The 15,660-nt window shown below is 42.0% G+C and overlaps 1 protein-coding gene, 1 long non-coding RNA gene and 1 pseudogene across 3 annotated transcripts in view; 2 read left to right on the top strand and 1 right to left on the bottom strand.

Annotated features, from left to right (window-relative positions):
• The window catches only part of RNF144B (ring finger protein 144B), a 90,693-nt gene that overhangs the window by 48,092 nt on the left and 26,941 nt on the right, over positions 1–15,660 (top strand). For both annotated transcript variants that reach the window (XM_049654980.1, XM_049654979.1), the window contains one exon: positions 3,988–4,048. In XM_049654980.1, coding sequence (XP_049510937.1) covers positions 3,988–4,048 — 61 coding nt within the window. The remainder of the gene's footprint in view (positions 1–3,987; positions 4,049–15,660) is intronic.
• LOC125939525 (uncharacterized) lies at positions 2,717–4,686 on the bottom strand. Its single transcript, XR_007463081.1, has 2 exons — positions 4,119–4,686; positions 2,717–3,857 (listed from the first exon to the last, which is right to left on the bottom strand). It is a non-coding gene; the product is annotated as an uncharacterized LOC125939525 (long non-coding RNA).
• Positions 11,141–14,627, top strand: LOC125908465 (60S ribosomal protein L32-like; annotated as a pseudogene).

Genomic DNA, 15,660 nt, shown 5'->3' with positions numbered 1-15,660 from the left:
TGCCCCTGCCTCTCGAGCATGCTTTCTCTCTCTCCCTAAATAAATAAATAAATAAATAAATGCCATGGTTATATAAATAAATAAATAAATGCCATGGTTATGTAAGGTGTTAACAGAAGGAAAAGTTGGGAGGATGGAACTTAGGAACTCTACCTAAGTTTTGCAATTCTTCGTGAGTCTAAAATTATTTCCAAAAAGAAAAGTTGAAAAGGAGCATTCTGATATGATTTTGAACAATTTGGAATTTCTTTTTTGGCAGGAAGAGGAGAGTGATATATCAAAAGACACCTCTTCATAATCTCTTCTGTTGGGGTTTCAGTTTTGCAATCAGTTTTAGAGTAATTGTGATTGTTTTGGGTTTTGTTTTGTTTTGTTTTTAAAGCAGTAGCCCTTTAACCTGTGACCTGATAGAGCCTTTAATAATTATCCTCACATATTTACTTCCAGGTAAAAAGCTTGAGCAATGGTGACTTTCTCCAAATGGCAATGGAACCAGGATTTTAATTCTTTGGGCCATCTTTTTTTTTTTTTTTTTTTTTTTTTTAACAAGGTCTGGCTTTCTCTGACCTAAAGCCATGGGTATAATAGAAACATTTCAGAAAACTAGTCTAACCTTAATATCCAACAAATTGTAAGATCAAGATGTGGATTTTTGTTCCCCAAGGAGCAGATTAAAAAAAACCTTATGTGTCGGTATTGCCTTCTGAGTAATTTAAGTTCCTTGAGGGGACCTTCTGGGTCTCCTTTCCTCATCTGTATCCCTGGCTTCCAGCCAGTGCTATACTCTTCCTGGATCATGGAGCAGAATATGGAGAAAGTGCACCTCTAAGTGGTGGGGGACTGGGAAGAGAACGGTGTGATGGAACTAACTTTTTTTTTTTAATCACAAATTTCAATAGAAAAAAATTACATTTGCCTTACTAAGGCTTAATTCTGTAAAAATCTTTGATCTCTGAAAAATGATAAATAGATTTAAAGTAGAGTAAGTAACCAAAAAAAAAAACAAACCCAAAAACAAATTAGAGACCTCTGACTTCCCCGTTGGCAGTAATGTGTCCCCTGATGACATTTATTTTTCTAATTTAAAATTAAACATCCATCTCTCCTGTTGTTGACTTTTTGCTGCATTAATTTGTGTCACTTTTTCATTAGCATTTCATCTGTGTCTAAAATACTTCATCTCCTGTTTGCTTTGTCTTCCAGAAACTGTATTTGACCTTAGCTGTTACATAAATTGCATGTCATTGAAAAACAAACAAACAAACAAACAAACAAACAAACAATTTTTAAGAGTTGACTTTGAGGGGTTTGAAGAAGTTCTTCATCAGTCCAGAAACTATTTTAGATGGAGGCAAATTGAGTACAGGACTGTCCCATAGAATGAGATCTTTTTTGGGGGTGGGGGTTGAAAATAGAGACGCAGATCCTCACCGAGGTCTGTTGGGTCCAGATGACAGCATCTTCAAGTCACCTTGGCCCAAAGTTGAAGTAATATTAGATTATTTGTCCTCTGCCTACAATGAATCAACAACTAAGGAACTAAATTCAGATTCCTGAATGCCTCTCATGCCTTTGGCTGCTTATGTCTTCTGTCCCCAGTTCAGAGGGGGTTTTTTTGTTTTTTTGTTTTTTGTTTTTGAGACACCTTTGTCTTTTAGGAAAGATGCCCAAGTGGTATGTATTCTAACAGATGAAACAAAAGTGGCTTCCAATGTAGTAAAAGTCTAACACCCATCATATAAAATTAACCATAATTTTTTTTACAGTGATTTCTCAGGAGCTTTATTTAAGGCGGCAGATGCAAATGCAACCTTCCCCCCTAGCTGGAGAAAAAAATTCTGTAATTAAATTAAATTAATGTTTTACCATACTTGGGATGGAGAAGACTCAACTTGCCTGTTTCGTGGTCCTTCATAGATTTTAGCTAACTTAGTTTAATTCATTTGCAAAGTAAACAAATTGATTTTTTGTGTGTGAGAAGGAGGATTAGATTCTGGATACCTTTTCAAAAATATTTGTTATGTACAATTTTAAACTGCCTCATTTTTTTTTCACTCTTGTTTTCTTTTTTTTCTTTTTTTTTTTTAATTTTTTTTTTTTTATGTTTATTTTTGAGACAGAGACAGAGCATGAACGGGGGAGGGGCAGACAGAGAGGGAGACACAGAACCGGAAGCAGGCTCCAGGCTCTGAGCCATCAGCCCAGAGCCCGACGCGGGGCTCGAACTCACGGTCTGTGAGATCGTGACCTGAGCTGAAGTCGGACGCTTAACCGACTGAGCCACCCAGGCGCCCCATTCACTCTTGTTTTCTTAACGCAGACTTCCTTTCATTAGTTGAACTAATGAATTTCCATCTAGATATATCTTATACCAAAGAATATGCAGTGTGTTAGAGTCAGAATTGCTAAGGCTAAGACTGTGTCCTGTATCAACTTGCCAAATGTTTAGAAGCTTAGTATCACATCTTTTGGTTTTCTCAGTTATGTATCTTTTTTTTTTTTTTTTTAATATTTATGTATTTTTGAGACAGAGAGAGACAGAGCATGAACAGGGGAGGGTCAGAGAGAGGGAGACACAGAATCTGAAACACGCTCCAGGCTCTGAGCTGTCAGCACAGAGCCCGACGCGGGGCTTGAACTCACAGCCCTCACGGACCGCGAGATCATGACCTGAGCTGAAGTCGGCCGCTTAACCGACTGAGCCACCCAGGCGCCCCTCAGTTATGTATCTTTTAAGCAACGTCAATAGAGTTGACGTCAATGGAACTATTATTTTTAGAATGCCAGTTTAAGAGCATTTGGCTTTTCCTGCATCTGACTTTGAAATGCAATTTAAGAAGATTAATCTGAAATGTCATTTGGCCAGGTATGAATCATTGTCATATACCAGTAAACCTTTGAGTTCATATTGCCATCTGAAATGGAAACGGAGGAGTCTAGCCACAAGAAATAGCTGTAGCATTTTAGCATCTTTAGCAGTTTCTTTCCTTTTTTAAAACATGTTTATTTTTGGGAGAGAGAGAGAGAGAGAGCGAGCGAGCGAGCATGAGCGGGGGAGGGGCAGAGAGAGGGAGACAGAAGATCAGAAGCGGGCTCTGTGCTGACAGCAGCAAGCTTCATGTGGGGCTTGAACTCATGAACTGTGAGATCACGACCTGAGCTGAAGTTGGATGCTCAACCAACTGAACCACCCAGGCTCCCCTTTAGCATTTTCTGCCACGGCGTGGATGGCAATCAATGAAACCAAGGGCCCCATGAAGTGATTTTTGCCTGAAGGAATGATTTTTATATTGCTTCAAAGGTTCTATTCCCCAGGAAACTAATGAGGTTTTTATAATTCCTGAGGCACTACCTACCTGATCCTAGTTTTTAGGAGTTCTAAAGCTAGGACTATAATCTTTTTTTTTTTTTTTTTTTAACGTTTATTTATTTTTGAGACAGAGAGAGACAGAGCATGAACGGGGGAGGGTCAGAGAGAGGGAGACACAGAATCTGAAACAGGCTCCAGGCTCTGAGCTGTCAGCACAGAGCCCGACGCGGGGCTCGAACTCATGGACTGCGAGATCATGACCTGAGCCGAAGCTGGCCGCTTAACCGACTGAGCCACCCAGGCGCCCCTAGGACTATAATCTTTTAAACATTTCTTAAATGAATGTGGAGAGGAAAGGAGCATCTTTTGTATATGTACACAAATAATTGAGGTGGTCCAAAACCTTGGTTGTCTGGTCTTAGTAGCTGTTGACGGAAGAACGGAAGCTGACTGGTGGGTCCGGTCATGGGTGCTTTGAGTAGCGACTCCCATCCGTGGCAGAGGACTGGGGCAGATGTCGGAATTGCTCTTTGTGTTACCATGTGAACTGTGGGGAGAAAAAGCAGTCGGAGATCCACTGGTATAAAGTCAGCCAGATGAGGAGAGGTCCTAGAAGGCTGGAATTCTGGGCTCCACTGATGACAGAGACCTCATCTCTTTAATATCTCTGGTTTCAGATTGCCTGCTTGGTACCTGTGGACCAGTTTCAGCTTTATCAACGGTTAAAATTTGAACGAGGTATGTATGCATGCTCCTGTCTGTCCCGATGGTGGGTTGTGGCTTTACAATATGTCATCTGCGCACTAACCTGAAACCATCGTGTAAGGTCGGGGCGGCTGTGGGCTGTCAACAGAGCCACAAGGACACGCCAAAAGGGGAAAAACTGTAATTGCAACACAAAATTTCAGCTTTCTCAGCCAGAGGCAGAAAAAATGCGGACGAGCAGGAACTAGAAGCTTCCTTATTTTGGTTGCTTTATATTTTTAATTTGGCTCACGTGAAGAGAGGTTCTACAAAAGCTGGGGTAGTTTCACAAAAGAACATGTTCCTTAAAATGGGTTTTACCACCCATTTACCCCTCCTGAAGATCACTTCAAAACATGAATCAACCCAAACATTTTTACTGCTGCTTGTGATACTCACCATTCATTCCTTTGATACTAGTAATCATAGTGATGGCTGAGTGTGTCCTTCCCATGCGATCTACAATGCATCAGACTCATTTTCTTTCTCACTTTGGCCTTGGGGTAATTGATAGGGCTTTTTTCTTTGTACTGTCTTTTTACCTGTAGGATTCATTCATTCATTCTCCTTTTGGCTTCTTGCAGATCTTTTTTAAGGAGCCCTTTCCCTGCTGTCACACCCTGTACATTTAAAAAAAATTTTTTTATCATTTATTTTTGAGAGATGGAGCACGAGCGGGGAGGGGCAGAGAGAGAGGGAGACACAGAATCTGAAGCCGGTTTCAGGCTCTGAGCTGTCAGCACAGAGCTCTACGTGGGGCTGGAGCTCACGAACCGCGAGATCATGACATGAGCCGAAGTCAGTCACTCAGCTGACTGAGCCACCCAGGTGCCCCGACACCCTGTACATTCTTGAACTAAATGGTCTGTTTTTCCATATCTGAGAAATAGGAGAAAATTGCTTTTGGGTCTCATTGAGTACCCCAAATAAACTCTCATACAGCATGAACATACAGTTTTCTATTGATAACTTTTATTTTATTTTATTTATTTATTTTTTTTTTTAATTTTTTTTTTTTCAACGTTTTTTATTTATTTTTGGGACAGAGAGAGACAGAGCATGAACAGGGGAGGGGCAGAGAGAGAGGGAGACACAGAATCGGAAACAGGCTCCAGGCTCCGAGCCGTCAGCCCAGAGCCCGACGCGGGGCTCGAACTCACGGACCGCGAGATCGTGACCTGGCTGAAGTCGGACGCTTAACCGACTGCGCCACCCAGGCGCCCCTATTGATAACTTTTAAATCTGTGTCAGTAAAGTTTAGAGGTGAGGGTAGGGGGAAAGAGGTACGTTTATGTCTCTGGTGCCAGTAAGTTTGATAAACACAATTACCTTTACCTCATATAGTTTTTGCAGTCACCCTGACAGATGATTCTTACATGAGAAAAGAAGACCATGCAGAATATGAGGGGACAAGCGTAGATCAGCGGGGGAGTCATGGGATGGCTCTCACTACCTAGGACCAAGGTTTGGCCAGTTTCATAGGCTAATTTTTTTTTTTTTTAGCAAGCCAAAAGCAGATTCATCTCTCCTGGGCAGATCATTTAACTACATTTTTAAGGCCGAAGTATTAAAATGGAAATTACTAAAACAATTTTTGGACTAGATTACTTGAATTACATTTTTGCCTCATGGGAAGATGCAGATAACGGGTGAGGAAATAGTTAAGATGTTGTTGAATGTGGAATCTGAACCAGCAAAGTCAGGTGAATTTTAGGTTTGATTCATGAAGACACAGCCCCGTGAATCAGTCCTGTGTGGATTCTCAGCCAGATGGAGAATTAATGATGGGGTACTTTACATCTCAGATCTAGCCATGCTGGCTGATTAATACAGCCCAGGGTGCTTATTGGGTGTGATGGCCAGAGATGATAATGTCAAACACCTGGCCTGCCATTCTCCCACTTTATCCCAGTATCCTCTGTTATAAATTACCGTGGGAACACAGACATTCCAACTATTCACCCCACACGTGGATGTGGCTGTAGCCAGTGCAATGATTTAAGGGCTCTTACCTGGAGAAAGTCGAAGAAGTTAGACTGCATTTTCAGTCTTCTTAACTGGTGAGCTCTGTCAGTCTCACTAGTCCTGCTCAGTAACCGGGGCTCTGCCCATTGTTGGTATGCCCTTGGCCTATACGCACCTCTGCTTTCTCCTGCCCTGGACCTCCTCCTCACCTGCCTGCGGCCCCATCTGTCAGGGGCAGGCCTCATTCCTCATTGTTTACATTTTACAGACTACTTACTAGCTGAAGTGTCATTTTGTAATTCATGAGACAAATTCTAAGAGTACTAGGAATTAAAACTTTGTGTGAGTTGGTTCTCACTGATGAATATAAGCTTTTAGTGTATTTAAAACAGTGGCTAAGAGCCTCGGCTGGGAACGCAGGCCTTACGGCTTACCAGCTGCGTGACCTTGGACAAGATACTTAATTTGTGTACCTGGATTTCCTCGGCTGCGACATGCAGATGATGTTGGTTCCCCTCCCATGTGGTTGGGATGAGGACTAAATGAATTAAAACATGTAAAGCACTTCCTTGAGTACTTCGTCTCCGTGTTCAAAATGTCAACAGCTGTTGATAATAAAAATACTAATAATTTCAGAGGGGCACCTTTTACATTGACGCATATGCAGTGTTCTCGTCTTATTCCCCAAATGGGATAATCTTCACATTCTCTAGGAAATATCCCCATATTGAAATAGAGAATAGGGGCGCCTGGGTGGCTCAGTCAGTTAAGCGTCCGACTTGGGCTCAGGTCATGATCTCGCGGTCCGTGAGTTCGAGCCCCGTGTCGGGCTCTGTGCTGACAGCTCAGAGCCTGAAGCCTGTTTCGGATTCTGTGTGTCCCTCTCTCTCTGACCCTCCCCTGTTCATGCTCTGTCTCTCTCTGTCTCAAAAATAAATAAACGTTAAAAAAAAAATTAAAAAAAAAATGAAATAGAGAATACGATTATCTTGTTGTTAGTGGGATTAGAACATGTGAAGTTAATTGGCCACATCGTGTGTGTGTACATACATTCTTGAGTTCGGACAAATGGATGACACACATGTGCCATTACAGTATCATACACAGCGTTTCACTGCCCTAAAATTCCTCTAGGCTCCACTTACTCATCTTTTCCCACTACCCACTGGCTGCCACTGATCTTTTTAATGTGCCCATAGTTTTGCCTTTTCTGGAATGTCCTACAGTTAGAATCATGCAATATGTAGCCTTCTCAGATTGGCATCTTTCACTGAGCAATACGCTCTTAAGTGCTACATCCATGCTTGTGGTAGGAAAAGCCTTGCTGCGGGAGAGGTCCACATGGAAAATCATCGGCCAGGACTGTCATTCTCCCCCAGAAAGCTTGGATAGATGTCCTCACACTTTACTTTGTGATTGGGACTTTTTGATGTTCTTGTAGTGTTCAGGCCTACTTCTGATTGGCTTATTTATTCATCAGGTGTGTTAATATATTCGGTCCAGTTACAGTCAAGTTGGGGAGGCCTTAGAGCCAGTTTATAGGTAGTCTTGCATACCTTTGCTTTGATGCATTATAAATTGATCAAGCAGTTTTACTCATACATGGAATTTATTTTTTCTCACAAGTTCTAGGTGGATGTCCCATTACCCATCCCACGAATTGATAATGGATTTTATTATTCCTACTTTGTGGATGAAGAGAGTGAAAACTGGAGAGGTTGAGACTTGCCCAGCCTCACATAGACTGTGTCTAAGCCTCCTCATCTATAGATTGTGTGTTGTGTTAATTGCATAATTTTTTACTAGGGTAATATGTATCTGCAAAACATAAAACTTACCATTTCATCCATTTTAGGTGTACAATTCAGTGGCATTAGGAACACACACAGTGTTGTGTAACCATCACTACCGTGTATTTATCACCCCAAGCAGAAACTGTAGTCATTAAATAATAACTTCGCATTTCCCTTTTTTCCCCGGCCCTTGGTAACTTGTAATCTGCTTGCTGTTCTGTAAACTTGCCTAGTGTAGATATTTCATTTAAGTGGAATCATACACTATATTCCTTTTGGGTCTGGCTTACTTCCCTTAGTATAATGTTTTGAAGGTTCAAAACATGGTGCTGTGTATCAGCACTTTTTATGGCTGAATAATATGCCACTGTATGGATATCACACATTTTGTTTATCCATTCATCTGTTATAGGACACTTGGATCGTTTTTACCTTTTGCCTGCTGTGAATAATGCTACAGGGAACACTGGGGACCAAGTATCTTTTTGAGTCCTAGCTTTCAGTTCTTATGGGTGTATACTTAGAAGTGGAATTGCTTGGTCATGTGCTGAATTCTGTATTTGGTGTTTGAGGAACTGCCCAAGCTCTGTCATTTAAATATAAATTTAATTGTATATTTTTACTATCATAAAGTATGGAACCACAATTACATTTGGAAGTATGTTAAATCTGGGAGTTTGGTTCAACTCCCTTGTTTTATAAGAAAGGAAACCAAAGTCCAGAGACATTTTGATCTGAGGTGATTTGGGAAGGCAGTTTATAATTATTTATTTATTTATTTATTTATTTATTTATTTATTTATTTTAAAGTTTATTTATTTTGAGAGACAGAATGAGTGGAGGAGGCACAGAGAATCCCAAGCAGGCTCCGCACTGTTAGCACAGAGCCTGACGTGGAGCTCGAACTCATGAGCCATGAGATCGTGACTTGAGCCAAAGTTGGACAGACGCTTAACTGACTGAGCCACCCAGGTGCCCCTATAATTCTTTAGTATCAATTCATGCACTTTTTCTTTATCCATCCATGATACAGAGTTATTAGAGAAAGGCATTCCAAGTAAGAGTAAGTTTAAATCAATACAGTGTTATGGAAGGGAATTTACTTGATTGGGATAATCTTTATCTAAATTGTATATCTTGTTTTTACTCAATAGACTTCATATCTACCTCAGACTCAAGACTTACCAGCTAGGTCACTTTGGGGTCTATGCCACAAAAATATTTTATGTGGAACTGTTTACAAGGGGGTCTTGGGATGCTTTAAATACTGATGCGAATGATCTAAAGGGCTAACTTGTGGAAAGTAAAACTCACTGACTGGGCTCTCAGAGGTGTAGAGACTGCCATTGCTCTGGAAAAAGACTCAGATTAGTGGTGGCCTTGTATCTTAGTTATACACGTTTCCATTAGTTTTGCCCCATGCTTATTGCCTACCAAGTACTCAGTTTTTAGTCTGTCATCCCGTGTTTTAATTGTCTTCTGCTTTATGTTACATATATGATTAACTTGCCTTTTATAGCTTTGTTTTCATCTGAGTCTTTGTGGGGAAAAAAATATTTTGAATAGGAACAAGCCTAAATCATCACTGTATACATAAAGCAGAGAAACAGCATTTGGCATAGATGGGTTATTCGATGAATCCACTTTCCTTCCATCTGTGACTTTCTGTTGGCTACTACTGTGTTTGTGGCTTTCCCTTTCCGTGTCAGTCTTCCAATATTAACAAAGAAAAGAGAATACTAAGTTTGGCATGTGTTAGTGATCACTGTTGTACTTTCTACTGGTCCTCAAAGCACGTGCCTGATGATTAATGCTAGAATTTTGTCTTTCGAGTCTGCTTGTCTGGAGTCTACGTTTTCAGAATATTTTTTTAAATTGGATTAAGATTTTCCATCTCTAGTCCTTAAGCACTCTTCCTATTTTTTGTGACCCCTTTTTATTTATTGTAATTGCACGTTGCTTCAATTCCCTCGTGGTTGATTGGTCTGTTCTTGGCTATTTGTATTTTCAGAGTGGCTGGAAACTCTTAGAAATGGTGCCAGCGGCACACTGTTCTCTGTTGGAAAAAGTAAAATAGGAATTTATTTTCCTGTTATCTGTTAATCTTACTGCCTTCACTCACGTATTTAATATCTACGTTTTTGTGGACTGAGAATCTCTTGTGTGCCAGGGTCACTTCCCGATGCTGCTGTAAGCCGCGGCCCCGTCTTTCTCCAAAGCCCATCTGTTCTCAGCATTTTTCACAAGCCTCCTTTCCACACTGCAACAAAAGTCTCAACATTGAAGATGGGGCTCTTTGAGTTTCATCTCGCTTCTTTATTTGTCTTTGGTGTAATGCTCCCCGCCCCTCCTTTGTGTTTAATCATTTAAGGTTTTATGTCACCGGGGTTCTGTGTGTAGTTAATTGGTTTCTCTTGGCATTTTTTTAAAATTATTTTTTAATGTTTTTTTTTTTTTTTTTTTTTTTTTTTTTTTGAGAGAGAGACAGAGCACAAATGGGGGAAGGGCAGAGAGAGAGGGAGACGCAGAATCCGAAGCAGGCTCCAGGCTCTGAGCTGTCAGCGCAGAGCCCGACGCGGGGCTCGAACCCACAAACCATGAGATTGTGACCTGAGCCCAAGTCGGATGCCCAACGACTGAGCCACCCAGGCGCCCTGGTGTTTTTTGTTTGTTTTGTTTTTGTTAGGGCTGTGCGATACTTCCATGACCTTCCAAAACCTTCAGTTTTATTTTTCAACAGCTCCCGTCTCTTATTAGTCATCTTACTTTTCATAGTTTCTGACCCTAAGCCCATTCTTATCATGCATGTGCGTGCGTGTGCACACCTGTTCTCCCTTTGAGCCTGCTTTTTGGTGTTTTGTGGTAAATGTATGACTAAGTCTAGGGTTTCCTTACAAAGCTACCCTGTGCCTCCAGATGCTAACATTTTCTCCCCAGCGTTCTGCTTCCTCTCCTTTACCATCAACTCTTTCTTGCGGGTCAGTTCTAAATCTCAAACAGCGCCCTCTAGGTGGTTCAGCTTTCCTCTGAAAAACTAAAGTGTCCGTAAGAAGAGACCCTTATCACCAGATAGGGTGATTTTTTGAAAGGGGCCCCAAGTGACAGGCACAGTATGACGTCTTGCCTCTCCCTGTGTGCACTTCCACCCGTACCTGTAACAGCTGGGGTGTTGTGAAGAATGAGTCAGTGTTGTGTGTCTGTCACTGTGTGTGCTCAGTAAATTGTTGTTGTGGTTTTTGTTATTCGTCACTATTGCCACCCCATCTTACCTTTGTCCCAGGTTTCTAAACCAAACGAAAAGAGCATCTTCTAGAATCCAGATCTTACCATGGACTTGAGGGTATAGCACAATAATACGACTATTGTCCTCTTTTCATCTTAACCCGTATCTTTTTCAGCATGTTTCCATCCACATTGTCCTAGATTCTAAAGCATCGTACGGCACCATCATACAGTGTGCTGTTACTTGAATCATGAACCCACCTTCTCCAGCACCTCCAAGGAGATCATGACTTGCTGACCCAGAGCGTGCCAAGTGGCTGCTCTAAAGAGAAAACGTTCCCATGCTCATAGTGGAAATGGAAATCTATTTAACAGCATGGTTATGCGTTTACATAGAGAATGGTATTCTAGGAGGAAAAAAGGCCGGATCCCAGCATATACTCATGAACTGCGGGTTATGCACGCTCCTAGCTTGTGTGGGTCATAATGTAAGAGCGTCAGACTGGATAACCTCAGAAGTTGTTTCCGGGTCTGAAATTCTGTTGGTTCTCCTCAGCAATCTTGACAGCGGGCTGCTAAAGGCCACGTCTCTTTCACTTTATTTACTACGGCAGATGTTAATTCTGATCAGTTTAATTGCATTTTAACTGTCTACAGAAGACCTTTGTTCTTTGAGATATCAGAAAGCAAATTAACTTTGGCATAATTAAAAATGCAGAGGGTCATGAAAGTTAAACCAGTTTGGTTTATTTCAGCTGATAAATTAGCTTGGCTGTATGATGTTTCCTACCATAATATGAAATTATGGGATCTCTTTTCTGGCACAGTTTCACACTGGCAGAGGATGGCAGAAAACCCACTTATGTTAGTTAAGAGAATTTACAACAGAATAAAAACCAAGCTCTACCTATGTGATACTGATGGCTTCCAGTGGATCTCGAGATCAGGGTTTGAAAACTGAAAACAGTCGTTGGGGTCAGACATGCTCCTTAGGGCTCAAGGCAGTTTTATTCTCAAAATGTTTCTATTTCTCAAGAATTGTCAGAATACAGAAGTAGAGATAGCTTTACATAGCATTTCCTGCCTTGCCTAATTTCTATGAACAAGCAGTCTTAAGACCAGTCATGCAACTTTACTTCAGTGATCAGTGTTAATTTTCTTAAGTAAATCCTGGCTCCAGTTGGTGAATTTGTCTGTCTCTGATGTAAGTATGTTACGTTTAATGACTGCTAAATCACGTTCATGGTAAAGTGTTGGGAATACCCCTAGCCCGTGTACAGGCCCCTGGGCTCTCTTTTTCTAGATTCCTGAACTTTTCCCCATCTCAGAGCTACATGAAGCTTTCGTCACCGCGGATGCAGAAAAAATTAGCTGAATACGCATTAGTGCATTTTCCTCCAGCTTTGGAATGGCAATTTGAAGGGGGAAGAAACGAAATCTTACGTTTTTTTGGATGTGCGCATTTTGTTTATCTCCACGATAACTGTATCTCCTAGGCCAAGAGCCAGGAGTTAGGATCGAATTCACTCTAATAGTAATCAAAAGTGTTTTTAAAAATTTCGCATTAACCCCGTACAGCTCCCCTCCCTTCAGGCTCCTCTCAGGTCAACGGGGTGGAGTCAGGCGTGAGGGGGAGAAGCTCTTGTTCACGGACATGATTTGGCTTCCAACTGGTGTCCATCAGTCGGTTCCTCTTTGGCGTGGGGTTAGGATTGCTAATATGTGACACCCCTTTAGTGGTTTTTCCTCTAGGAAAAAACCCATTTGTGGTACACTCTGTTACCTGACGGATAGGAAGCAAAATTGTGCTCTTAATAGCATATTGGAATTGTAATCATTCTTTTTTAAAAATGTTTATTTATTCCGAGAGAGAGTGTGCACACACGCATGTGAGCAGGGAAGGTGCAGAGAAAGAGGGAAAGAGAATCCCAAGCAGGCTCCGCACTTTCAGTGCCGAGGGGGGCTCGATCCCACGGACTGCGTGACCGTGACCTGAGCTGAAATCAAGAGTTGGACATTTAACCATCGGAGCCACTCAGGTGCCCCTGAAATTCTAATTCTTAAAAAATAAAAATGCCTCTCTTAGCCTCTGTGGATGTTTACCTGTAGCTGCTCTTCTAGGAGCTGGGCCGAAGCACAGTCGTTAGGGGAGATGCCGTGCTGTGCTCAGATACCTTTTCAGTGTAATCTGGCCAGACTTGCGGGTGGGAATCCCTGTTCTGCTGGGGGATGCTCTTCTCCCTGAGAGTCCAAGAAACCCTGTGCAATAGTCTCTCTGAGTGGTTATTCCTGTTCTCTGGAAATATCTGAATGCAGGGCTGAGTAAGACAGAACCTTGCTGTGTAGACCGTCAATTATCCTTTATTACCACGGGGAATTGATCTACAGATAGCATTTCTTACACTTCTGTTACGTTGCTTCATTCATTTATTCAACAAATACGAAATTTCAGAAAGCTTTCTAGATCAGTGGTTGTCAGCTTGGGATGACTGCATCCAACTGCCTCCTCACTAGGAAATCTTGACAGTTTCACCTTCAAAATATGCTCCAAATTATCAGTACTTCCACTTCTCACCTAGAATCCAGCGCGTCATCTCGGATTAGATCGCTGCTCTCTGTCGTCACCCTGTGCCGCCACCAGCTCTACTCCCTACGGTCGCCAGAGTAGTCTTCTGAGAGTGGTCATCGTGTCACGGCTCTCCCCTCATCACAGTGGCACTGCCCTCTCTTCCTCAGCACTGCCCGTGGGGGTGGCGGCCATCTCCTGTTCGGCATCGTGGCTGCCCTCAGACCTCTGGTGAAGCCCAAGATTGCGAAAAAGAGGACCAAGAAGTTCATCAGGCACCAGTCAGACCAATATATCGAAATTAAGCGCCACTGGCGGAAACCCAGAGGCACTGGCAATATGGCGCGCAGAAGATTCAAGGGCCGGATCTTGATGCCTGGCGTTGCTTACGGGAGCAGCAAGAAAACAAAGCACGTGCTGCCTGGTGGCTTCCAGAAGTTCCTCGTCCACGGTGTCAAGGAGCGTGAAGAGCTGCGGATGTGCAACAAATCTTACTGTGCAGAGATTGCTTACAATGTCTAAGAACCATAGAGCCATTGTGGAAAGCACAGCCCAGCTGGCCATCAGACTCAGCGCTCCCAATGCCAGGCCGCCTAGTGGCGAACGTGAATAGACAGCTTATGTGCACATCGTATTTGTGTTATACTACCAAAAAAAAAAAGCCCCTCCAGCGGCTTCTCAGCATGCTTAGGCCTTATCGTCATCCTCTAGAATCAGGTCCTTGATGACTATCCCCACATTATGTCCTGTGACCCTCCCCTCTGCTCACTTAGCTCCTTGTGAAATTGCCCTGCCCTATTACACGTGTTAAGTCTCTTCTTCTGCATCATTTGGATATAAGTTGGAAATCTTTCAGATCAAAACCATGCGTGGATTAGCTGTTTGTTCATGGTTCTAACCTATTGACTTCAATGTGTTTTTAAAAAACATACAGCTATAAATAACTCTCAAAAGCAGAAGTAATGTTTGCTCAGAGTCATCTGGTTCTCACACAAATGTAACAATCCCAGAGGCTTATCTCTAGCAATTCTAACCAAATTAATACCCAGTTGAGAGAGCAGAAAGTGTGCATTTGAGCTGAGAGGTCTCTGCCATAAAACAAAAATGAAGAAGGCAGAGAAAAACCAAATCATTTAGGTATTCTCTATATATTCAGGCCCAGAAGTATAAATATACCTTTTCTTCTCATTCAAATGTCCTTCGTGAATTTCTACAGAAGGCTTGCGTGTACTGTTTGCAAGCGATAAATCTCTTTAGTCCTGTCTCCGTCACCAGTGTGAGAAACTGGGTCACTACTCCTTTGAATGTTAACTCCTTGTTAACTTATTCAGCTCCTTTCGTTAACACAGAAATATAAAGCTGAGGGGACTGTCAAATTTGGATAGATTTGTCTTTTTGCCTCAGAATAGTTATTTGCTCTTAATGCTTTACCAAGAAGACAATGGCATAACTTCTTTGACGAGTGTCCTTTAATTAACCAGAACAGTGTATGTGTTTTTTTTTATTATTATTATTTGAGAGACAGAAAGAGAAAGAATGAGTCAGGGTGGGGAGAGGAGCAGAGAGAGAGAGAGAGGGAGGGAGGGAGGGAGGGAATATATCTCAACCAGGCTCCACGCTCAGCATGGGGCCCGACATAAGGCTTGATCCCACAACTCTGGGGTCCTTATCTGAGCCAAAATCGAAAGTCAGACACTCAACCGACTGAGCCACCCAGGCGCCCCACCAGAATAATATTTAAAAGGTGTAGAACAAGCTCAAGTACCTGTGTAAAAAATAGCTGTGCCCCAAAGCAAACGTTACATAAACACATGGTACTATATTGCTACTGTGGGTACCTCCTGTATTGATGGACTTTTCTCCAGGCTTTAATCATGTCAGATTCTACCTAGCAGCACTTTCCATTTTATTTAGATTCTTTAAAAGAATGGCTGATGGGAGAAGGGGGGGCTCTGTTCAAGAGAAGGAATTGGTTTAAATTAGTAGATATCTGTTCTATGTTTTTTTTTTTTTCCCCGTGACCCTTTGTATTTATAAAGGAAAAAATTTCCATCTGCTGG

Source organism: Panthera uncia (assembly GCF_023721935.1).
Source record: "Panthera uncia isolate 11264 chromosome B2 unlocalized genomic scaffold, Puncia_PCG_1.0 HiC_scaffold_25, whole genome shotgun sequence".
NCBI classification, from domain to species: Eukaryota; Metazoa; Chordata; class Mammalia; order Carnivora; family Felidae; genus Panthera; species Panthera uncia.
This window is presented reverse-complemented; position numbering and strand designations above follow the sequence as displayed.